At 52.9% G+C, this 23,164-nt stretch overlaps 1 protein-coding gene across 2 annotated transcripts in view; it reads left to right on the forward strand.

Moving 5' to 3' along the window:
• The window catches only part of mcm3ap (minichromosome maintenance complex component 3 associated protein), a 111,161-nt gene that overhangs the window by 60,151 nt on the left and 27,846 nt on the right, over positions 1 to 23,164 (forward strand). For both annotated transcript variants that reach the window (XM_067988134.1, XM_067988135.1), the window contains 6 exons: positions 14 to 172; positions 6,260 to 6,328; positions 8,972 to 9,106; positions 18,320 to 18,470; positions 18,859 to 19,117; positions 20,889 to 20,986. In XM_067988134.1, coding sequence (XP_067844235.1) covers positions 14 to 172; positions 6,260 to 6,328; positions 8,972 to 9,106; positions 18,320 to 18,470; positions 18,859 to 19,117; positions 20,889 to 20,986 — 871 coding nt within the window. The remainder of the gene's footprint in view (positions 1 to 13; positions 173 to 6,259; positions 6,329 to 8,971; positions 9,107 to 18,319; positions 18,471 to 18,858; positions 19,118 to 20,888; positions 20,987 to 23,164) is intronic.

A 23,164-nucleotide genomic window follows, 5' to 3' on the forward strand; every position in this document is an offset into this window, starting at 1 on the left:
AATGTTCTGCTAGATGGAGAGCTACTGCTGAGGCTCGGAAACGCCTGAGGAAACAAATGTGGACATTCCCAGCAGCTCCAGGCAGGGCAGGCCCTTGCTGCAAACTGAGTCCCCAAGTGGTGAGCCCAAAACTGCCCACAGACGAGGACAACCTCAGCATCTCGTGTATACGGTACTGATACTGTATTTTACCAATTTGTTTCAGATCCTTGGAAGGAAGAATTGCAGCTCAGATGCTTTTTTGCTCACTGATCTGAAATTTTTCAGCCCTCTTAACCAACAAACAGACAGTGACATTTATAGAATCATACAGTGATACAGCCATTCGGCCCATCATGCCTGTGCTGACTCCTTGAAAGAGCTATAGAATTAATTCCACTTCCCTGCTCTTTCCCCAGAGCCCTGTAATTTTTTTCCCTTTAAGTATTTATCCAATTCAATCTTGAAAGTTATTATTGAACCTGCTTCCAACACCCTTTCAGGCAGTGCAGTCCAGATCATAACTCGCTGTGTAAAAAAAAAAAAAAAATTTTCCTCATGTCACCACTGGTTCTTTTGCCCACTACCCTGTCCTCTGGTTACTGACCCCCTTCTGCCAGTTTTGCCTTATTTACTCTATCAAAACTCTTCATGATTTTGAACACTTCTATCAATTCTCCCCTTAACTTTTCTCTACTCTAAGGAGAACACTCCCAGCTTCTCTAGTCTCTGCACATAACTGAAGTCCCTCATCCCTTCTACCATTCTAGTAAATCTCCCCTGCACCCTCTCCAAGGCCTTGACATCCTTCCTAAGGTGTGGTGCCCAGAATTGGACACAGTACTCCAGCTGGGGCCTAACCAGTGATTCATAAAGGTTTAGCATAACCTCCTTGCTTTTGTATTCTATGCCTCTAGCTATTAAGCAAAGGATCCTGTTTGCCTTTTTAACAGCCTTCTCAACTTCTCCTGCCACCTTCAAAGATTTGTGTACGTACATCCACAGGATGCTCTGTTCCTGCACCCCCTTCAAAATTGTACCATTTATTTTATAAGAACATAAGAAATAGGAGCAGGAGTAGGCCATACGGCCCCTCGAGCCTGCTCCGCCATTCAATCAGATCATGGCTGATCACCACTTTCCCGCCCTATCCCCATTTCCTTTGATTCCCCTAGAGTCCAAAAAAAAAACCAGCAGGGATTCCTCATTCTTCTCCTCACTTTTCCTACCAAAATGTATCACTTCACACTTCTCTGTGTTCAATTTAATCTGCCATGTGTCTGCCCATTTCACCAGTCTGTCTGTGTCCTCCTGAAGTCTGTTACTATCCTCCACATTGTTTACTACATTTCTGAGTTTCGTGTCATCAGCAAACTTTGAAATTATACTCTCCATACCCAAGTCCAGGTCATTAATATATATCAAAAAGAGCAGTGGTCCTAATACTGACCCCTGGGGAACACCACTGTATACTTCCCTCCAGTCTGAAAAACAGCAGTTCACCACTACCCTCTGCTTTCTCTCCCTTAGACAATTTTGTCTTCATGCTGCCACTGTCCCTTTAATCCCATGGGCTTTAATTTTGCTAACAAGCCTATTATGTGGTACTTTATAAAATGCTTTTTGAAAATCTATATATACAACATAAACCTCATCAGCCCTCTTAGTTACTTCATCAAAGAACTCAATCAAGTTAGTCAGACTATTTGCCTTTAACAAATCCACGCTGGCTTTCATTTATTAACCCATATTTTTCCAAGTGCCAATTAATTTTGTCCGGGATTATTGTCTTTTGAAAGTTTCCCCACCACTGGCCTGTAGTTACTGGGTTTATCCCTCTCCCCTTTTTTGAACAGGGGTGTAACATTTGCAATCCTCCAGTCCTCTGGCATCACTTCCATTTCTAAGGAGGATTGGAAGATTGTGGCCAGAGCCTCTGCAATTTCCACCCTTACTTTCCTCAGTAACCTAGGATGCATCCCATCCGGACCGGGTGACTTTCCTACTTGAACGCTGCCAATCTTTTAATACTTCTTTATCCTAACCTACTTCTCTACTACCTCCTCCTGTGCTGTGACATCGGCAACATCCTCTTCTTTCTTGAAGACAGATGCAAAGTATTCGTTTAGTGCCTCAGCCACGCCCTCTGCCTCTACAAGAAGATCTCCTTTTTTGTCCCTAATCGGTCCCACCCTTCCTTTGACTACACTTTTACTATTTATATGTTTATAAAAGACTTTGGGGCTCTGTTTTATGTTACCCGCTAATCTATTCTTATACACTTTCTTAGGCCTTCTTATTTCTTGTTTTTTAGATCTCCTCTGTACTTTCTGCATTCAGCCTGGTTCTCCACTGTATTATGAATCTCACATTTTCTGTTTCATTTTAATCTCTATATCTTTAGTCATCCAGGGTGCTGTAGCTTTGGATGCCCTTCCTTTCTCCCATGTGGGAATGTGTCTAGTCTGTACCCAAACCATCTCCTCCCTGAAGGCCTCCCAATGCTCATTTCCTGTTTTACCTGCCAGTCTTTGATTTCAATCCACCTGGGCCAGATCTCTTTTCAACCCACTGAAATTAGTCCTTCTCCAGTTGAGTATTTTCACATTTCATTTTTCCTTATCCTTCTCCATAACTACTCTAGACCTAATGATATTGTGATCAATGTTTCCTAAATGTTCCTCCACTGAAACATGCTCCTCTTGCCGCACTTCATTCCCCAGAACTAGATCTAGGACTGTTTCCTTCCTCGTTGGGTTGATGAAGAAAGTTCTCTTGTGCACATTTCAGGAATTCCTCCCCCTCTTTGCCCTTTACACTCTTACTATCCCAGTCTATATCGGGATAATTGAAGTCCCCCTACCTTAAAGTTCTTGCATCTTTCTGAAATTTGCTTCCAAATTTTCTCCTCTACCTCCTTCCCACTATTTGGTGGCCTATAGTTTACACCCAGTTGTGTAATAGCTCTTCTGTTGTTCCTTATTTCTAACCAAATAGATTCTGTCTTTGACCCCTCAAGTACATCATCCATTTCCAGTGGTGTAACAGTATCTTTAATCAATACTGCCACCGCTCCTCCTTTTCTTCCTTCCTTCCTTCCTTTTCTTTCCTGAATACCTTGTAGCCAGGAATATTAAGTTCCCAATCCACCCCTGTTTGAGTCAGGTCTCTGTTATTGCCACTATATCATAGTCCCATGTGGCTACTTGTGCCTGCAGCTCACCAACCTTATATACACTCCGTGCATTTACGCACATGCACCTCAAACCCGCCTTTGTCTGCTTAGCATTTCTCAGCTGTCTGATCCCTCCTATTTCTGAAGTACTCTTTATTCTAATGCTGGTTGTCTCTCCCAGTCCTCTGTGCACCATGTTTCTTCTCTAATGCTTCATCCTGGTACCCCATCCCCAGTCAAATTAGTTTAGACGCTGCCCCACAGCACTAGTGAACCTCCCAGCAAGGACATTGTTCCCAGCCCTGTTGAGGTGCAACACACCCACCTTGTACAGGTCTCTCCTGCCTCAGAACTGGTCCCAATGCCCCAGGAATCTGAAGCCCTCCCTCCTACACCATTTCTCCAGCCAGGCATTAACCTGTCTTATCCTATTATTCCTATACTCACTAACGTGTGGCACTGGGGATAATCCAGAGATTACTACCTTCGAGATCCTGCTTTTTAACTTCCTCCCTAGCTCCTGAAACTCTGACTGCAGGACCTCATCCCCTTTCTTTCCTATGTCTTTGGTTCCCACAGGGACCATATGACTTCTGGCTGTTCCCCTTCTCTCCTCAAAATGTTCTGCACCCTCTGTGATGTCCTTTAGCCTAGCACCAGGCTCAATGTTTGCAGAAACACTTGTCTTTCCCCCAGATTATGGAATCCATTATGACCACTGCATTTCTACACTTCGCTGTGCCCACCCCACCGTGCAGTCATTTTCCCCAGGGTTCCATGGATGTACTCTGGACTGCACTCCTCCGAGGTGTCATCACCCTAAAACTGCTTTGAGAGTGTCACACTCCCGGAGAATTCCTGCACTGCCTGCCTCTTCCTACCCTGCCGATGGCCACCCACGTTCTGTCCTCCTGAGCTCTCTGTGACTGCGGGGTGACCACCTCCTGGAACGTGCGATCCGGGAAATTCTCAGCCTCCCGAATGCCCTGCAGAGACTCCTGCCGCTCCTGAGCTCGAGGCACTTCCTGCACACGTGGTTATCCAGGAAACACGAAGCATCCTGGAGTTCCCACATGGCGCAGGATGTGCAGACAATGGGTCTCAGCTGTTCTACCATTTTACTTGAAGTCTGTCTACTTATATATATTATAATATATGTCCCTAATGTTATATATGTGTTTTAGTTTAGTACACCCTTAACTCCTATTAATTATTTATTTAAAATTTATGTGTAATTAAATTTTATTTACTTAGAGTGCTCTTACTCTTTTGCTGTTGTCCCTTGGCTTAAATTACTTAGAACCTCTCTTCCCCCTTTGCACCTAATTCCCACTCTCACCAAATTCCCTCCGCTTTCACTCCGCTTGGCGATTTACCCAGCTCTGTGCTCAAGCCTGATAACAATCCTAATCCAAGAACAAACTGGTACATTCAACTTTACTGGAAGATGCCTCCTTTGATGTTGAACTTCTGGTGTGTGGTATCTTTCGGTCAAGTTGAATGTACCAGTTTGGCAAAGATGCTATGCTTGGATCAGACTCCTGTTAGAAATGTTGTACCTTTGGTAATGGAATCTGATACAAAATGGTTTACACAGACCTGTCGCGGTTGGAAGAGTCACTTACCAGTAAAAGTAAAGCTGAGTACAAACCTGTTTAAACAATTGAAACTTTATTCATTTTTGAAAAATAACTTGCATCAAAATGTATTATTCTGACTCCAGATGAGCGATGTTTGATGGGTCTGTCTGGATTATAGACAAACTGATAAAAACTTGTCTTAAAATGCCAAAGACACGCCTACTATCTGCTGATGTCTGTACATAAATGTGTTCAGAGATTCCTGTTAGAATTGCAGTCCAGATATTTTTTCCCACACTTGCCTCCCCCTCAACCCCTGCCTCCCCCTCAACCCCAATAGCATTCGTCCTCTCTACCTTGCCAGCGAGGCTCATTAAGGCAGCAGCAAAAACAATACCACAGGAGAAAGCTTTAAAAACCAAATAAACCCATGTAATTTAGAACAGTGAAGACACACACGGTCTCCATAAGACATAGAAGAGAGACCATCTTAGAGCAAGCGCCACAATAGTTGGAGCACCAACAAAAGTACCACGCTAACGTTCCACCCTGAGAGGGATAAACCTCTACTGTACCAGCAAAAAATACATACTCTATCAATGGTATAATGCCCCTCTCCTTATAAAATGCTGTGTCCCCCAACGTATCATTAATGCTACGTGTAGTATATAGATTTTGTATGAAAGGCCAAGCTGGGAATCATACTGTGACCCTCAATCACTTTATTTGTCAGTTTTTTTGTTTTTGTTTTCTGGTTTTACCTTTTTGCTTTGTTCCCTTTTGACATACTTTTTTGTTGCTCCTGATGGAGTCCCATTCAAAACGTTAACCAATCTTTCTCTTTCACGTGCCGATTGACCTGTTTTATTTTGTTTATTTCTCTTGTCCTTTGGTGTCTCTCGTACCATCTATCCTTTACAGAAAGCTAACATTATTTCTTGCCGTTTTAGTTTAAATGCGCTCTGTCCCACCCAGTCCCATGATCCCCTAATATACCTTTGACTACATTTGAAGGTTCTTGATAATGGAGGTGGACTTTACCCATACTCCTTTGCCAGAGTGAAACCATTCTATAATCACTATGAATTACACATTGGCCTCACTGTGACAGCAGTCTGGGGTAAACTATCAAGGTCATTTTTACAGTGCTTTTTTGCAGCAAATAATTGCAGGGTATTTTTTGAAATTGAGGTGTGCATTTTACCTCTGTACACTGAGCAGCATCCCAGCCACTAGAGTACTGTGCTCAGAGGAATCTGACCCCACCCTGCTACTGTGTAGGTTGGTGCAGTTAGTTCTTGCAAATGTTAGATGCAGAAATATGAACAATTGTTTTTTTGACCTCCTGACACCATCTTCTAGATGCATTGAAGAATTCCATTGTGTGGTTCCTGTAACCTGTCGAAGGCTGCTAATGACCAGGCTATAATGTTTGAACTGAAGCAGAGTGGGGCTTGGTATGATTTGACGAAAGAAGACATGAACGACCTGTGAAAGATGTTTTTTTGTTTCTGTTGTGTTGCAGGTTGCTGCAGAGGAGGAAGGAGTCAGTTCATCAAATGAGAGTTCAGAATTTCTACCAGCAGCTCCTCTGGTACAGGAACTCATTTGTGAAATTTTGTGGTGTAGATTAATTTGCAGACACTCTTGACATTCTCACCTTTCACAAAGAGTATCATCTCTCTGCTTATTTAGGCCATCTCGTTACAGTCCCCACCACCCACACCGTCCCCGTTTATCCAGGACAACTGCCTATATTGGCCAAATGGCACTGACTATTTTTCATTAGCATAGGCGTCAATTATAAATGCGCTGCTTTAAACTATGTTAAAAAATGGGCCAACTATTTCGGGCAGTTCAAGCAGCTGTTTGAGGTTACCTACCGTCCGCCCCATCCATTGCCGTTTGCCCCGCAGTTTTAATGTATTTGAATCACCCCCTTATTAAGTGATAATTTCTGAAAGACATTCGCAAACGTGGCAGCAGCGGTTCAGGAACTTTGAAATTGTCTCGGGCAGGGCAGTTTCATGTGTAGGGCTTTTAGAGGACATTACTTTTAACAGTGTGATTTTTAATTTTACAAACGCTACCAGCAGGCAAATCGCATTTTCACGAACATGCCCGTTATTAGCGGTAGGGACTGTATATGGCTGAAGGGATCTTTGTCCGGATGGAGTTGATGGGCAGTCATGTTTGCTGTATGGTTTAACGGATGCTATTGTGTGTTGTACATGATTTAACAGGTGCTATTGTGTGTTGTACATGATTTAACAGGTGCTATTGTGTGTTAATGTATGCCTTGTATGATTTAACTGGAGCTAATTTGTGTGTATGATTTAACAGGTGCGAATGTGTGTTTATGACTTTACTGTTGCTAATGTGTGTTGTATATGATTTACTGGGTGCTAATTTGTGTTGTCTTTTTTCTGGTGCTAATGTGTGTTGCATATGATTTAACAGGTGACAACTTGAGTGTATGATTTAACAGATGCGGACTTGTGTGTTGTATGTGATTTACTGGTGCTGATGTATGCTACGTGTGACCAACGGATGCGCATGTGTGTTGCCTAATATTTTTAATGGGTGCTAATTTGTGTCGTGTATGATTTAGTCGGTGCTAATTTATGTTTTATATGATTTAGTCGGTGCTAATTTGTGTTGTGTATGGTTTAACGGGTGCGAATGTGTATTTATGAATTAACGGGTGGGAATGTTTGTTGTATGTGATTTAGCGGGTGATAATATGTCTTGTATGTGATTTCACTGGTGCTAATGTGTGCTATATATGATTTAATGGGTGCCAATGTGTGTTGTATACGATTTAATGGTTGCTAATGTTGTATATGATTTTTACTGGTGTTAATTTGTGTACTGTGTATGATTTAATGGGTGCTAATTTGTGTGTAGGATCTAACTGGAGCTAATGTATGTTGTAGATGATTTAACGGGTACAAACGCGTGTCTTGTATAATTTAACTGGTGCTAATTTGTGTTGTATATTATTTTACAGGTGCTAATGTGTGTTGTACATGATTTAATGGGTGCTAATGTGTTGTCTATCTGTCTCCACAGTAGGAGAAACAAAAAGCATACCAGAAATAGTGGAGAACCACTCCAGGATCAGTGCTTTGGCCTCAGCTATTACAATCTATGTCATTAACATAGATTGTATCATTAATATAATTAATAATTATTATATTAATAAATAGGGACCAAGTGAAATGTATTCAAGTTTGCTGACAATACAAAGCTAGGTGGGAAAGTAAGCTGTGAGGAGGATACAAAGAGTCTGCAAAGGGATATAGACAGGTTAAGTGAGTGGGCAAGAAGGTGGCAGATGGAGTATAATGTGGGGAAATGTGAGGTTATTCATGGGTAGGAAGAATAGAAAAACAGAATATTTTTTAAATGGTGAGAAACTATTAAATGTTGGTGTTCAGAGAGATTTGGGTGTCCTCGTACAAGAAACACAAAAAGTTAGCATGCAGATACAGCAAGCAATTAGGAAAACAAATGGCATGTTGGCCTTTACTGCAAGGGGATTAGAGTACAAGAGTAAGGAAGTCTTATTACAATTGTACAGGGCTTTGTTGAGACCTCACCTGGAGTACAGTGTACAGTTTTGGTCTCCTTATCTAAGGAAGGATATACTTGCATTAGAGGCGGTACATCGAAGGTTCACTAGATTAATTCCTGGGATGAGAGAGCTGAGGAGAGATTGACTAGACTGGGCCTGTACTCTTTGGAGTTTAGAAAAATGAGAGGGGATCTCATTGAAACATATAAGATTTTGAGGGGGCTTGACAGGGTAGATGCTGAGAGGTTGTTTCCCCTGGTTGGAGAGTCTAGAACTAGGGGGCATAGTCGTAGGATAAGGGGTCGGCCATTGAAGACTGAGATGAGGAGGAATTTATTCATACAGAGGGTTGTGAATCTTTGGAATTCTCTACCCCAGAGGACTGTGGATGCTGAGTCATTGAGTATATTCAAGGCTGAGAGATTTTCGGACTCAAGTAGAATCAAGGGATATGGGGATCGAGTAGGAAATTGGAGTTAAGGTCAAAGATCAGCCATGATCTTATTGAATGGTGGAGCAGTCTCGAGGGGCCGTGTGGCCTACTCCTGCTCTTAAATCATATACACAAGAAATAATGGGTGCTAATGTGTGTTGTATATGATGGCCATGAAGCAAGATACAGCAGTTATTCTTAAATTTGAATTATAATTTATCTTTTAGTGAAGCTGCCTGGACCCCTTTGGATTTATTCTCATTGGTTGCAGATAACTTCCCAATTCATCAGGGTAGAATCTTCTGGAAGGTTGTTCTACTGTTGCCAAGCGATGAAGAATATGGTCTTAGTGACACCAACAGGTTAGAAGAAGCTTCTGAGCCCAGTGACTCCCTGACTCTTTGTATAAAACTGTAGTATGTTAACGATAGTCTGACATCTCATCGACCCCACACTCCTGTACTAGTTGATAAGTTGTAAACTTGTACCACAACTCCCCTCATTACAGATTCAGCATTTGTCCAGCTGTCTGGACTAGTTCCGAGCCAAGCTAATCAGACACCTCAATTCAAGGAGGGAGGGTAATTCCGCATCACTGAGGGCGGGTTACAGAGGCAGTGCTGGAGACCGTGGAGTCGGTCGTATACTCACCCAGTCAGACAGGGACTGGTGCCCGGCACAGAGGGGCCAGAAGGGAAGGTCGGTGTGGCGAGGGCGGGGAAGGTCGGTGTGACGAGGGCGGGGAAGGTCGGTTTGGCGAGGGCGGGGAAGGTCGGTGTGGCGAGGGCGGGGAAGGTCGGTTTGGCGAGGGCGGGGGAAGGTCGGTTTGGCGAGGGGGGGGAAGGTCGGTTTGGCGAGGGCGGGGAAGGTCGGTTTGGCGAGGGCGGGGAAGGTCGGTGTGGCGAGGGGGGGGAAGGTCGGTGTGGCGAGGGCGGGGACGGTCGGTGTGGCGAGGGCGGGGAAGGTCGGTTTGGCGAGGGCGGGGAAGGTCGGTTTGGCGAGGGCGGGGAAGGTCGGTGTGGCGAGGGCGGGGAAGGTCGGTGTGGCGAGGGCGGGGAAGGACGGTGTGGCGAGGGGGGGGAAGGTCGGTTTGGCGAGGGCGGGGAAGGTCGGTTTGGCGAGGGTGGGGAAGGTCGGTTTGGCGAGGGCGGGGAAGGTCGGTGTGGCGAGGGCGGGGAAGGTCGGTGTGGCGAGGGCGGGGAAGGTCGGTTTGGCGAGGGCGGGGAAGGTCGGTTTGGCGAGGGGGGGGAAGGTCGGTTTGGCGAGGGCGCGGAAGGTCGGTTTGGCGAGGGCGGGGAAGGTCGGTGTGGCGAGGGGGGGGAAGGTCGGTTTGGCGAGGGCGGGGAAGGTCGGTTTGGCGAGGGCGGGGAAGGTCGGTTTGGCGAGGGCGGGGAAGGTCGGTGTGGCGAGGGGGGGGAAGGTCGGTGTGGCGAGGGGGGGGAAGGTCGGTGTGGCGAGGGGGGGGAAGGTCGGTTTGGCGAGGGCGGGGAAGGTCGGTTTGGCGAGGGCGGGGAAGGTCGGTGTGGCGAGGGCGGGGAAGGTCGGTGTGGCGAGGGGGGGGAAGGTCGGTTTGGCGAGGGCGGGGAAGGTCGGTTTGGCGAGGGCGGGGAAGGTCGGTGTGGCGAGGGCGGGGAAGGTCGGTTTGGCGAGGGCGGGGAAGGTCTGTGTGGCGAGGGGGGGGAAGGTCGGTGTGGCGAGGGCGGGGAAGGTCGGTTTGGCGAGGGCGGGGAAGGTCGGTGTGGCGAGGGCGGGGGAAGGTCGGTGTGGCGAGGGCGGGGGAAGGTCGGTGTGGCGAGGGCGGGGAAGGTCGGTTTGGCGAGGGCGGGGAAGGTCGGTTTGGCGAGGGCGGGGAAGGTCGGTGTGGCGAGGGCGGGGAAGGTCGGTTTGGCGAGGGCGGGGGAAGGTCGGTGTGGCGAGGGCAGGGGAAGGTCGGTTTGGCGAGGGCGGGGAAGGTCGGTTTGGCGAGGGCGGGGAAGGTCGGTTTGGCGAGGGCGGGGAAGGTCGGTGTGGCGAGGGCGGGGACGGTCGGTTTGGCGAGGGCGGGGAAGGTCGGTTTGGCGAGGGCGGGGGACGGTCGGTTTGGCGAGGGCGGGGAAGTTCGGTTTGGCGAGGGCGGGGAAGGTCGGTTTGGCGAGGGCGCGGAAGTTCGGTTTGGCGAGGGCGGGGAAGGTCGGTTTGGCGAGGGCGGGGAAGTTCGGTTTGGCGAGGGCGGGGAAGGTCGGTTTGGCGAGGGCGGGGGAAGGTCGGTGTGGCGAGGGCGGGGAAGGTCGGTTTGGCGAGGGCGGGGAAGGTCGGTTTGGCGAGGGCGGGGGACGGTCGGTTTGGCGAGGGCGGGGAAGTTCGGTTTGGCGAGGGCGGGGAAGGTCGGTGTGGCGAGGGGGGGGAAGGTCGGTTTGGCGAGGGGGGGGAAGGTCGGTTTGGCGAGGGCGGGGAAGGTCGGTTTGGCGAGGGCGGGGAAGGTCGGTTTGGCGAGGGGGGGGAAGGTCGGTGTGGCGAGGGCGGGGAAGGTCGGTTTGGCGAGGGCGGGGAAGGTCGGTTTGGCGAGGGCGGGGAAGGTCGGTGTGGCGAGGGCGGGGAAGGTCGGTGTGGCGAGGGGGGGGAAGGTCGGTGTGGCGAGGGCGGGGGAAGGTCGGTTTGGCGAGGGGGGGGAAGGTCGGTGTGGCGAGGGGGGGGAAGGTCGGTGTGGCGAGGGCGGGGGAAGGTCGGTTTGGCGAGGGCGGGGAAGGTCGGTGTGGCGAGGGCGGGGACGGTCGGTGTGGCGAGGGCGCGGAAGGTCGGTGTGGCGAGGGCGGGGACGGTCGGTGTGGCGAGGGCGCGGAAGGTCGGTGTGGCGAGGGCGGGGAAGGTCGGTTTGGCGAGGGCGGGGGACGGTCGGTTTGGCGAGGGCGGGGAAGTTCGGTTTGGCGAGGGCGGGGAAGGTCGGTTTGGCGAGGGCGCGGAAGTTCGGTTTGGCGAGGGCGGGGAAGGTCGGTTTGGCGAGGGCGGGGAAGTTCGGTTTGGCGAGGGCGGGAAAGGTCGGTTTGGCGAGGGCGGGGAAGGTCGGTTTGGCGAGGGCGGGGGACGGTCGGTTTGGCGAGGGCGGGGAAGTTCGGTTTGGCGAGGGCGGGGAAGGTCGGTTTGGCGAGGGCGGGGAAGGTCGGTTTGGCGAGGGCGGGGAAGGTCGGTTTGGCGAGGGCGGGGAAGGTCGGTGTGGCGAGGGCGGGGAAGGTCGGTTTGGCGAGGGCGGGGAAGGTCGGTTTGGCGAGGGCGGGGAAGGTCGGTTTGGCGAGGGCGGGGAAGGTCGGTGTGGCGAGTGGGGGGAAGGTCGGTTTGGCGAGGGCGGGGAAGGTCGGTTTGGCGAGGGCGGGGAAGGTCGGTGTGGCGAGGGGGGGGAAGGTCGGTTTGGCGAGGGCGGGGAAGGTCGGTGTGGCGAGGGGGGGGAAGGTCGGTTTGGCGAGGGCGGGGAAGGTCGGTGTGGCGAGGGGGGGGAAGGTCGGTTTGGCGAGGGCGGGGAAGGTCGGTGTGGCGAGGGGGGGGGAAGGTCGGTTTGGCGAGGGCGGGGAAGGTCGGTGTGGCGAGGGCGGGGAAGGTCGGTTTGGCGAGGGCGGGGAAGGTCGGTTTGGCGAGGGCGGGGAAGGTCGGTGTGGCGAGGGGGGGGAAGTTCGGTTTGGCGAGGGCGGGGAAGGTCGGTGTGGCGAGGGCGGGGAAGGTCGGTGTGGCGAGGGGGGGGGAAGGTCGGTTTGGCGAGGGCGGGGAAGGTCGGTTTGGCGAGGGCGGGGACGGTCGGTGTGGCGAGGGCGGGGAAGGTCGGTTTGGCGAGGGCGGGGAAGGTCGGTTTGGCGAGGGCGGGGAAGGTCGGTTTGGCGAGGGCGGGGAAGGTCGGTTTGGCGAGGGCGGGGAAGGTCGGTGTGGCGAGGGCGGGGAAGGTCGGTTTGGCGAGGGCGGGGAAGGTCGGTTTGGCGAGGGCGGGGACGGTCGGTTTGGCGAGGGCGGGGAAGTTCGGTTTGGCGAGGGCGGGGAAGGTCGGTTTGGCGAGGGCGGGGAAGGTCGGTTTGGCGAGGGCGGGGGAAGGTCGGTTTGGCGAGGGCGGGGAAGGTCGGTTTGGCGAGGGCGGGGAAGGTCGGTTTGGCGAGGGCGGGGAAGGTCGGTTTGGCGAGGGCGGGGGAAGGTCGGTTTGGCGAGGGCGGGGAAGGTCGGTTTGGCGAGGGCGGGGAAGGTCGGTTTGGCGAGGGCGGGGAAGGTCGGTTTGGCGAGGGCGGGGAAGGTCGGTTTGGCGAGGGCGGGGAAGGTCGGTTTGGCGAGGGGGGGGAAGGTCGGTGTGGCGAGGGCGGGGAAGGTCGGTTTGGCGAGGGCGGGGAAGGTCGGTTTGGCGAGGGCGGGGAAGGTCGGTTTGGCGAGGGCGGGGACGGTCGGTGTGGCGAGGGCGGGGAAGGTCGGTTTGGCGAGGGCGGGGAAGGTCGGTGTGGCGAGGGCGGGGAAGGTCGGTTTGGCGAGGGCGGGGACGGTCGGTGTGGCGAGGGCGGGGAAGGTCGGTTTGGCGAGGGCGGGGAAGGTCGGTGTGGCGAGGGCGGGGACGGTCGGTGTGGCGAGGGCGGGGAAGGTCGGTTTGGCGAGGGCGGGGAAGGTCGGTTTGGCGAGGGCGGGGGACGGTCGGTTTGGCGAGGGCGGGGAAGTTCGGTTTGGCGAGGGCGGGGAAGGTCGGTTTGGCGAGGGCGGGGAAGGTCGGTTTGGCGAGGGCGGGGAAGGTCGGTTTGGCGAGGGCGGGGAAGGTCGGTTTGGCGAGGGCGGGGAAGGTCGGTTTGGCGAGGGCGGGGAAGGTCGGTGTGGCGAGGGCGGGGAAGGTCGGTTTGGCGAGGGCGGGGAAGGTCGGTGTGGCGAGGGCGGGGAAGGTCGGTTTGGCGAGGGCGGGGACGGTCGGTGTGGCGAGGGCGGGGAAGGTCGGTTTGGCGAGGGCGGGGAAGGTCGGTGTGGCGAGGGCGGGGACGGTCGGTGTGGCGAGGGCGGGGAAGGTCGGTTTGGCGAGGGCGGGGAAGGTCGGTTTGGCGAGGGCGGGGGACGGTCGGTTTGGCGAGGGCGGGGAAGTTCGGTTTGGCGAGGGCGGGGAAGGTCGGTTTGGCGAGGGCGGGGAAGGTCGGTGTGGCGAGGGGGGGGAAGGTCGGTGTGGCGAGGGGGGGGAAGGTCGGTGTGGCGAGGGGGGGGAAGGTCGGTTTGGCGAGGGCGGGGAAGGTCGGTTTGGCGAGGGCGGGGAAGGTCGGTGTGGCGAGGGCGGGGAAGGTCGGTGTGGCGAGGGGGGGGAAGGTCGGTTTGGCGAGGGCGGGGAAGGTCGGTTTGGCGAGGGCGGGGAAGGTCGGTGTGGCGAGGGCGGGGAAGGTCGGTTTGGCGAGGGCGGGGAAGGTCGGTGTGGCGAGGGGGGGGAAGGTCGGTGTGGCGAGGGCGGGGAAGGTCGGTGTGGCGAGGGCAGGGGAAGGTCGGTTTGGCGAGGGCGGGGACGGTCGGTTTGGCGAGGGCGGGGAAGGTCGGTTTGGCGAGGGCGGGGACGGTCGGTTTGGCGAGGGCGGGGAAGGTCGGTTTGGCGAGGGCGGGGAAGTTCGGTTTGGCGAGGGCGGGGAAGGTCGGTTTGGCGAGGGCGGGGGAAGGTCGGTGTGGCGAGGGCGGGGAAGGTCGGTTTGGCGAGGGCGGGGGAAGGTCGGTGTGGCGAGGGCGGGGAAGGTCGGTTTGGCGAGGGCGGGGAAGGTCGGTTTGGCGAGGGCGGGGGACGGTCGGTTTGGCGAGGGCGGGGAAGTTCGGTTTGGTGAGGGCGGGGAAGGTCGGTGTGGCGAGGGGGGGGAAGGTCGGTTTGGCGAGGGCGGGGGAAGGTCGGTTTGGCGAGGGCGGGGAAGGTCGGTTTGGCGAGGGCGGGGAAGGTCGGTTTGGCGAGGGGGGGGAAGGTCGGTGTGGCGAGGGCGGGGAAGGTCGGTTTGGCGAGGGCGGGGAAGGTCGGTTTGGCGAGGGCGGGGAAGGTCGGTGTGGCGAGGGCGGGGAAGGTCGGTGTGGCGAGGGGGGGGAAGGTCGGTGTGGCGAGGGCGGGGGAAGGTCGGTTTGGCGAGGGCGGGGAAGGTCGGTGTGGCGAGGGCGGGGGAAGGTCGGTTTGGCGAGGGCGGGGACGGTCGGTGTGGCGAGGGCGGGGACGGTCGGTGTGGCGAGGGCGCGGAAGGTCGGTGTGGCGAGGGCGGGGACGGTCGGTGTGGCGAGGGCGCGGAAGGTCGGTGTGGCGAGGGCGGGGAAGGTCGGTTTGGCGAGGGCGGGGGACGGTCGGTTTGGCGAGGGCGGGGAAGTTCGGTTTGGCGAGGGCGGGGAAGGTCGGTTTGGCGAGGGCGCGGAAGTTCGGTTTGGCGAGGGCGGGGAAGGTCGGTTTGGCGAGGGCGGGGAAGTTCGGTTTGGCGAGGGCGGGAAAGGTCGGTTTGGCGAGGGCGGGGAAGGTCGGTTTGGCGAGGGCGGGGGACGGTCGGTTTGGCGAGGGCGGGGAAGTTCGGTTTGGCGAGGGCGGGAAAGGTCGGTTTGGCGAGGGCGGGGAAGGTCGGTTTGGCGAGGGCGGGGAAGGTCGGTTTGGCGAGGGCGGGGAAGGTCGGTGTGGCGAGGGCGGGGAAGGTCGGTTTGGCGAGGGCGGGGAAGGTCGGTTTGGCGAGGGCGGGGAAGGTCGGTTTGGCGAGGGCGGGGAAGGTCGGTGTGGCGAGGGGGGGGAAGGTCGGTTTGGCGAGGGCGGGGAAGGTCGGTTTGGCGAGGGCGGGGAAGGTCGGTGTGGCGAGGGGGGGGAAGGTCGGTTTGGCGAGGGCGGGGAAGGTCGGTGTGGCGAGGGCGGGGAAGGTCGGTGTGGCGAGGGCGGGGAAGGTCGGTTTGGCGAGGGCGGGGAAGGTCGGTGTGGCGAGGGGGGGGAAGGTCGGTTTGGCGAGGGCGGGGAAGGTCGGTTTGGCGAGGGCGGGGACGGTCGGTGTGGCGAGGGCGGGGAAGGTCGGTTTGGCGAGGGCGGGGAAGGTCGGTTTGGCGAGGGCGGGGAAGGTCGGTTTGGCGAGGGCGGGGAAGGTCGGTTTGGCGAGGGCGGGGAAGGTCGGTTTGGCGAGGGCGGGGAAGGTCGGTTTGGCGAGGGCGGGGAAGGTCGGTGTGGCGAGGGCGGGGAAGGTCGGTTTGGCGAGGGCGGGGAAGGTCGGTTTGGCGAGGGCGGGGACGGTCGGTTTGGCGAGGGCGGGGAAGTTCGGTTTGGCGAGGGCGGGGAAGGTCGGTTTGGCGAGGGCGGGGAAGGTCGGTTTGGCGAGGGCGGGGGAAGGTCGGTTTGGCGAGGGCGGGGAAGGTCGGTTTGGCGAGGGCGGGGAAGGTCGGTTTGGCGAGGGCGGGGAAGGTCGGTTTGGCGAGGGCGGGGGAAGGTCGGTTTGGCGAGGGCGGGGGAAGGTCGGTTTGGCGAGGGCGGGGAAGGTCGGTTTGGCGAGGGCGGGGAAGGTCGGTTTGGCGAGGGCGGGGAAGGTCGGTTTGGCGAGGGCGGGGAAGGTCGGTTTGGCGAGGGCGGGGAAGGTCGGTTTGGCGAGGGGGGGGAAGGTCGGTGTGGCGAGGGCGGGGAAGGTCGGTTTGGCGAGGGCGGGGAAGGTCGGTTTGGCGAGGGCGGGGAAGGTCGGTTTGGCGAGGGCGGGGAAGGTCGGTTTGGCGAGGGCGGGGAAGGTCGGTGTGGCGAGGGCGGGGAAGGTCGGTTTGGCGAGGGCGGGGACGGTCGGTGTGGCGAGGGCGGGGAAGGTCGGTTTGGCGAGGGCGGGGAAGGTCGGTGTGGCGAGGGCGGGGACGGTCGGTTTGGCGAGGGCGGGGAAGGTCGGTTTGGCGAGGGCGGGGAAGGTCGGTTTGGCGAGGGCGGGGTACGGTCGGTTTGGCGAGGGCGGGGAAGTTCGGTTTGGCGAGGGCGGGGAAGGTCGGTTTGGCGAGGGCGGGGAAGGTCGGTTTGGCGAGGGCGGGGAAGGTCGGTTTGGCGAGGGCGGGGAAGGTCGGTTTGGCGAGGGCGGGGAAGGTCGGTTTGGCGAGGGCGGGGAAGGTCGGTGTGGCGAGGGCGGGGAAGGTCGGTTTGGCGAGGGCGGGGAAGGTCGGTTTGGCGAGGGTTGCTCACTCTCTGCGGGCTGGGCACACCTGCAGCAGAGAGGGAGGGCGATGGTTGGACGATCTCCCCTGTTTGCTGCTGTCACTTGGCATGTAGGAGGTCCATACGTGGGCTGGGGGCTACGGACTGCCTTGTTTTTCCACCCCCTCAGAAAGGCACTTGGCTCCTGTTCAGCATCTTCTGCCAACAGTGCAGCTGAGGCAGGAAGCTGAGTGGAGTGGGAGAAACCAAACCTGTCTCTGACCAGTGGACGGGGACAGAGCGATGCTCTGCTGTGCAACACTGTCTCGAAAGTAACTTTTTAAACAAGTGGAGGACAATATCAGTCAAATGCTCCACCCAGTGGAAGTGTCCATGTGGTCATCTGGTTTAAAAGATGGGGAGATTTTCCTGGTTCTGTACCCAGCTGCACTGGATCATGGTGCAGCAGATATCGGAAAATTGGACATGTCCTCCAACCTGCCCAGGTGATCCAGGAGCAGAGTCAGGAAAATCTGCTCCTGAATCATTCTGACATTATTTTAATCAAACCTGAGCTGAAACAAGCAGCCATTGGTTACATACTGCACCTCTTGTGTTAATGGATAGGGTTCAGGGATGGAAACCTTGGCTCTCTTTCTTGCTTTCTTGCTTTCTTGCTTTCTTTCTTGCTTTCTTTCTTGCTTTCTTGCTTGCTTTCTTGCTTGTTTTCTTTCTTGCTTTCTTGCTTGCTTGCTTGCTTTCTATCTATCTAACCCCAGCCCGGAGAGCAGAGCCCAGTTGAAGTGTTCCCACTGTGGCCTACCTGAGATCAGCTAACTCCTCACAGACCCCGTATCTTCTCATCTGCACGGCAGCTAATGTTGCTTCTACCAACGGAAGCACTGGAGGAGCATCGCTCCTGGAAAATTGTGAAATATGTGCCAAAAGAACAAGTGAATCACATGGAAGTCCTGGGGCCGAGAGTGGTGGAGTGCAGCGTTATAGAGTGTAGGACCAGCATTTGGATGAGCACTTGAAATGCCATAGCATACAAGGCTACGGACCAAATGCTGGCATATGGGTTTAGAGTAGACAGGTCTTGATGGCCGGCGCGGACACGATGGGCCGAAGGGCCTCTATCCGTGCTGTATGACTCTATGACTCACTGACTCTTTAATCCACACTCTAATTTTAAACCGTGCTGATAGTGACACCAGCTGGTCACGTCCTCCACACTCGGGCAACCAGGCAATGTCAGTGCACCAGCACATCACACACCGGTGATAAGAATTTAAAGTGCTGCTGAGCCTGGGAAACAGTTGCAGAATTGTAACAATCAACACAGCATATGATGCATACTTATTCATATCATGATTTAAAAAATTATTTGGACTAATGTGTTGCAAGAAAATTGCAAACATTTTTAGCTTGCATCACTCAATTTGTCATTTTTATTTTTAAATTAATTAGAAAATATAACTATCTGTTTTATAAAATTTATTTTTCCATTAAATACTCTTTTTAGAACTTTAATTGATTGGCTGAAAGCAAAATTCCAAGGACGTGAAAGGGCGGAGGGTCTGGACAGTGATACAGATGATGTCATTCAGACACACCTGTGCAAAGCAGTGAGCAGCAGTGAAGGAATCGATGTGTATATGCACATCTGTGTAAAGGTAAGGGCCGCAACCACACATCTGTGTAAAGGGAGGGGCCGCAACCACACGTCTGTGTAAAGGGAAGGGCCTCAAACACGCACATCTGTGCAAAGGGAAGGGCCTCAAACACGCACATCTGTGCAAAGGGAAGGGCCTCAAACACGCACATCTGTGCAAAGGGAAGGGCCTCAAACACGCACATCTGTGCAAAGGGAAGGGCCTCAAACACGCACATCTGTGCAAAGGGAAGGGCCTCGTGTGCATATCTGTGTGAAGTTAAGGACCTCGCGCAGCATGTGTAAAGGTTAGAGTTGACTTGAAACAGTTCAGTGACCTAAAGGTTCTTTCAGAAGTTATATTTGTGTCTGATACTCACCTATTACTAATCTGTGGATTTCTCAACCAGGTGACTAAAGGTCCTCTGAGTGACACTGATGTGGATGCAATGGAACAGCGGAAGGAGCTGCTGGGAACAACTGGCCTGATCCTCTTTCTACCAGCTCGAGAAGAAGCTACAGACAAGGACGAGGAGGAAGTCTACTGGCTCTCTGCTATGCTACAAGTCAGACAGCTCTTACAAGCTAAGCCTTTAAATCCTGCAGTCCCACTGGTCATCCTAGTTCCCAGTGAGGAAAACCCATTGAAAGAGGAAGAGGTGATAGAAGGTGAGACCTGGGGCCAGCCATAGTGGGATAGGAAAAGCTGGAAACTTGGAATGTTGTTCATTTTTAAATTGGAATTTTTGCCTCAAGAGTTTTCAGATATTACAGATACATTTAATAATTGTAAACATGAGAAATTCTCTAGCCAGTATATTTAAAACACAATTTAACATCTTAACAAATGAAGCATTGTGTTCATTCGGTGTATTTAGTTTACAGTAATTGCTGCAATACCAGCCCTCTTGTCAAATTCAAACTAGAAACTTATTGGTAAAAGTGGCTTTTGGTGAAACCTTATCTCGTCTCGCCTCCCATTCTTTGTAATTTTTGAGTCGGATATACTTTATACCTTTGTATATCTATCGTTAAGCATCTAGTGGAGGACATGCACCTTTTTCCGCAAACCTTGCGTCCTGTTACAATTTTTGGCTAAGATTTACCATTCAACTCTTCCCATTCAATTTTGCTGCCACCGGTTACAATGTAGTTGTGTGTACTGGCCACCGGGGTGTGCTGTGGAGCGAGTTTCTGAACTTTCTCTTCCCAACTCATCATAAGATCATAAGAAATAGGAGCAGGAGTCGGCCATACGGTCCCTCGATCCTGCTCCGCCACTCAATCAAATCATGGCTGATCTTCAACCTCAACTCCACTTTGCCGAGTGGGCAATTTATTGATAATACTCGGCCAGTGAGACTGGAAATTTATATCCAGCAAAGCAATTTTGTCAGAGATCTTCAGCAGCTTAGCGGCATTGCTGTCAGTTGTCTGTCCTTCTAGCTCTGTGATATTTAAATGACAATTTTCTCACCTGACTTCAATCAGCCTTTCACTTTTGATTTAAAATCGAAGACGGCCTGTCAGGGTAGGCACAGAGAAAGGATAGACCAGCAGCGGGAGCCTGTTTAGAAGTCTGCAGGGAGAGCTGCTATTTAAATATCTCCGCTTTGGAGAAGCTGAGCAATAGTGGATAGGAATGCACTGAATAAATGTGAAGGAACAGAGAGAAAATGTATCTGTGGGCACCAGCTGACATGATGGTGTGAATTTTGAGGGGTAGAAGCTTTGTAGTTGCTGTTGTGAAGATAGCAGTGGGGTTTAAGCACTGACCTCCTTCCTGGTTTTTAAGCTTCGCAATATATGATTACTCTGCATTTGATGTGCAGCATGTTGTAGAATGTGACAGTAGCATTCAGGATGGTTACCTTTCAGGGACTGGACTTCTTACTGTCCAGCTTTAAAGGAGGCTGTCCACAGCGAGAAGAAGTCATAATGTTCCTCGTTGCGAAAGATGGTCTCCGTGCATTTCAGAGGACAGGTGGACATCAAGCGGCAAGTATGGAAGGTGGAGGAGAGTGGAGTGGCGAGCAGTGTTGAAGGTAGTGGAGGTTGAGGAAGATGACGGGGGCCAGTGAGACATTGAGCTGTGACTGCAGTCACAGAAGGCGGTCAGAAACTAGAACATGCAGCAGTGGGAAAAATGAGCACAAAGGTCTTTAAGATCCTTGAAGAAAAATAGCAGGTTAGAGATAAAGGGGATGTTTGAAGGTCCTTCACCTTGTGCCTCATCTGGTGCTGGGCAATTCCCACCAAAAACTCAAGGTGCCAGCAATGACCAAAATACATTGTTTGGGATTTCACAAGTCTTTGTGTCTTGTGTTAAAGAAACTGTAACTGGCTTTACTATTCGATGGCACTGGCTGCAGATGCTGGAATGGAACTTTTACTTGATCCATGTATATGATATTTATAGAAACTTTTATTTTACATGAAGGTCTAAAGCTTGAAGCACTAGTGGCTGCTCACCTCGTGTCTGCGTACATCATCGTCCTGATCCCAAGAAAAAACAGCGATCTTCAGGGAACAAAGAGGGTAACATTTCATTACTAAATGTGTTACAGACGATCTCGGTTCACTTGGCGTTATTGAGATGCAATGCAACAGCGTCTCAACTATTTGCTTTCCATTCAAGTGTCAGCTTGGCTCACTGGCTTCTGGGTCAGAAAGACCAGTCCAGGTCTTAAGCATTTTAAAATTCTCATCCCCGTGTTCAAATCCCTCCATTGTCTCACCCCTCCCTAACTCTGTAACCTCTTCAAGCCCTAAACCCTCCGAGATCTCTGTGTTCCTCCAACTCTGGCCTCTTGTACATTCCCCACTTCCTTTGCAACACCAGTTGGCATTGCACAGCTTCAGGACTAGCCGCTTGTATCTCTGCAAACCAATCGTGGTCAACACTGAGCCCTTGATATAAGCACGTATTCACAAGAACATAAGAAATAGGAGCAGGAATAGGCCACACGGCCCCTCGAGCCTGCTCCACCATTCAATCAGATCATGGCTGATCTTCAACCTCAACTCCACTTTCCTGACCGATCCCCATATCCCTTGATTCCCTTTGTGTCCAAAAATCTATCTATCTCAGTCCTAAATATACTCAACGACTCAGCATCCACAGCCCTCTGGGGTAGAAAATTCCAAAGATTCACAACCCTCTGAGTGAAGAAATTCCTCCTCATCTCAGCTGACCCCTTATCCTGAGACTATGCCCCGACTTCTAGACACTCCAGCCAGGGGAAATAACCTCTCAGCATCTACCCTGTCAAACCCCCTCAGAATCTTATATGTTTCAATGAGATCATTCTTCTCAACTCCAGAGAATATAGGCCCATTCTACTCAACCGCTCTTCATAGGGAAACCCTCTCATCCCAGGAATCAATCTAGTGAACCTGCATTGCACTGCCTGTAAGGCAGGTAAATTGCCCAGGTATGTCCTGTCCACAAAAAGCAGGACAAATCCAATCCAGCCAGTTACTGCCCCATCAGTCTACTCTCAATCATCAGCAAAGTGATGGAAGGTGTTTACTCACCAATAACCTGCTCACTGATGCTCAGTTTGGTTCTGCCAAGACCACTCAGCTCCAGACCTCATTACAGCCTTGGTCCAAACATGGACAAAAGAGCTGAATTCCAGAGGTGAGGTGAGAGTGACTGCCCTTGACATCAAGGCAGCATTTGACCGAGTGTGGCATCAAGGAGCCTCAGTAAAACTGAAGTCAATGGGAATTGGGGAAAACTCTCCAGTGGCTGGAGTCATACCGAGCACAAAGGAAGATGGTAGTGGTTGTTGGAGGCCAATCATCTCAGCCCCAGGACATTGCTATAGGAGTTCCTCAGGTCAGTGTCTTAGGCCCAACCATCTTCAGCTGCTTCATCAATAACCTTCCCTCCGTCATAAGGTCAGAAATGGGGATGTTCGCTGATGATTGCACATTGTTCAGTTCCATTCACAACCCCTCAGATAATGAAGCAGTCCGGGCCCGCATGCAGCAAGACCTGGACAACATTCAGCCTTTGGCTAATGAGTGGCAAGTAACATTCGCAGCGCACAAGTGCCAGGCAATGACCATCTCCAACAAGAGAGAGTTTAACCACCTCCCCATAACATTCAATGGCATTACCATCGCCGAATCTCCCACCATCAACATCCTGGGGGTCACTATTGACCAGAAACTTAACTGGACCAGCCATATAAATACTGTGGCTACAAGAGCAGGTCAGAGGCTGGGTATTCTGCGGCGAGTGACTCACCTGACTCCCCAAAGCCTTTCCTCCATCTACAAGGCACAAGTCAGGAGTGTGATGGAATACTCTCCACTTGCCTGGATGAGTGCAGCTCCAACAACACTCAAGAAGCTCGACACCATCCAGGACAAAGCAGCCCGCTTCTGTTTTTCAATTCTTCCGACCAAAGTGAATAACCTCACATTTCCCCACATTTTACTCCACCTGCCACCATCTTGCCCACTCACCTAATCTGTCTATATCCCTTTGCAGACTCTTTGTGTCCTCCTCACAGCTTACTTACCCACCTAGACTTGTATCGTCAGCAAACTTGGATACATTACACTCGGTCCCTTCATCTAAGTCATTAATGTAGATTGTAAATAGCTGAGGCCCAAGCACCGATCCTTGCGGCACCCCCTAGTTACAGCCTGCCCATCTGAGAATGACCTGTTTATCCCTACTCTCTGTTTTCTATCCTTTAA

The sequence above is a fragment of the Heptranchias perlo genome, chromosome 7 (genome assembly GCF_035084215.1).
Source record: "Heptranchias perlo isolate sHepPer1 chromosome 7, sHepPer1.hap1, whole genome shotgun sequence".
Lineage (NCBI taxonomy): Eukaryota > Metazoa > Chordata > Chondrichthyes > Hexanchiformes > Hexanchidae > Heptranchias > Heptranchias perlo.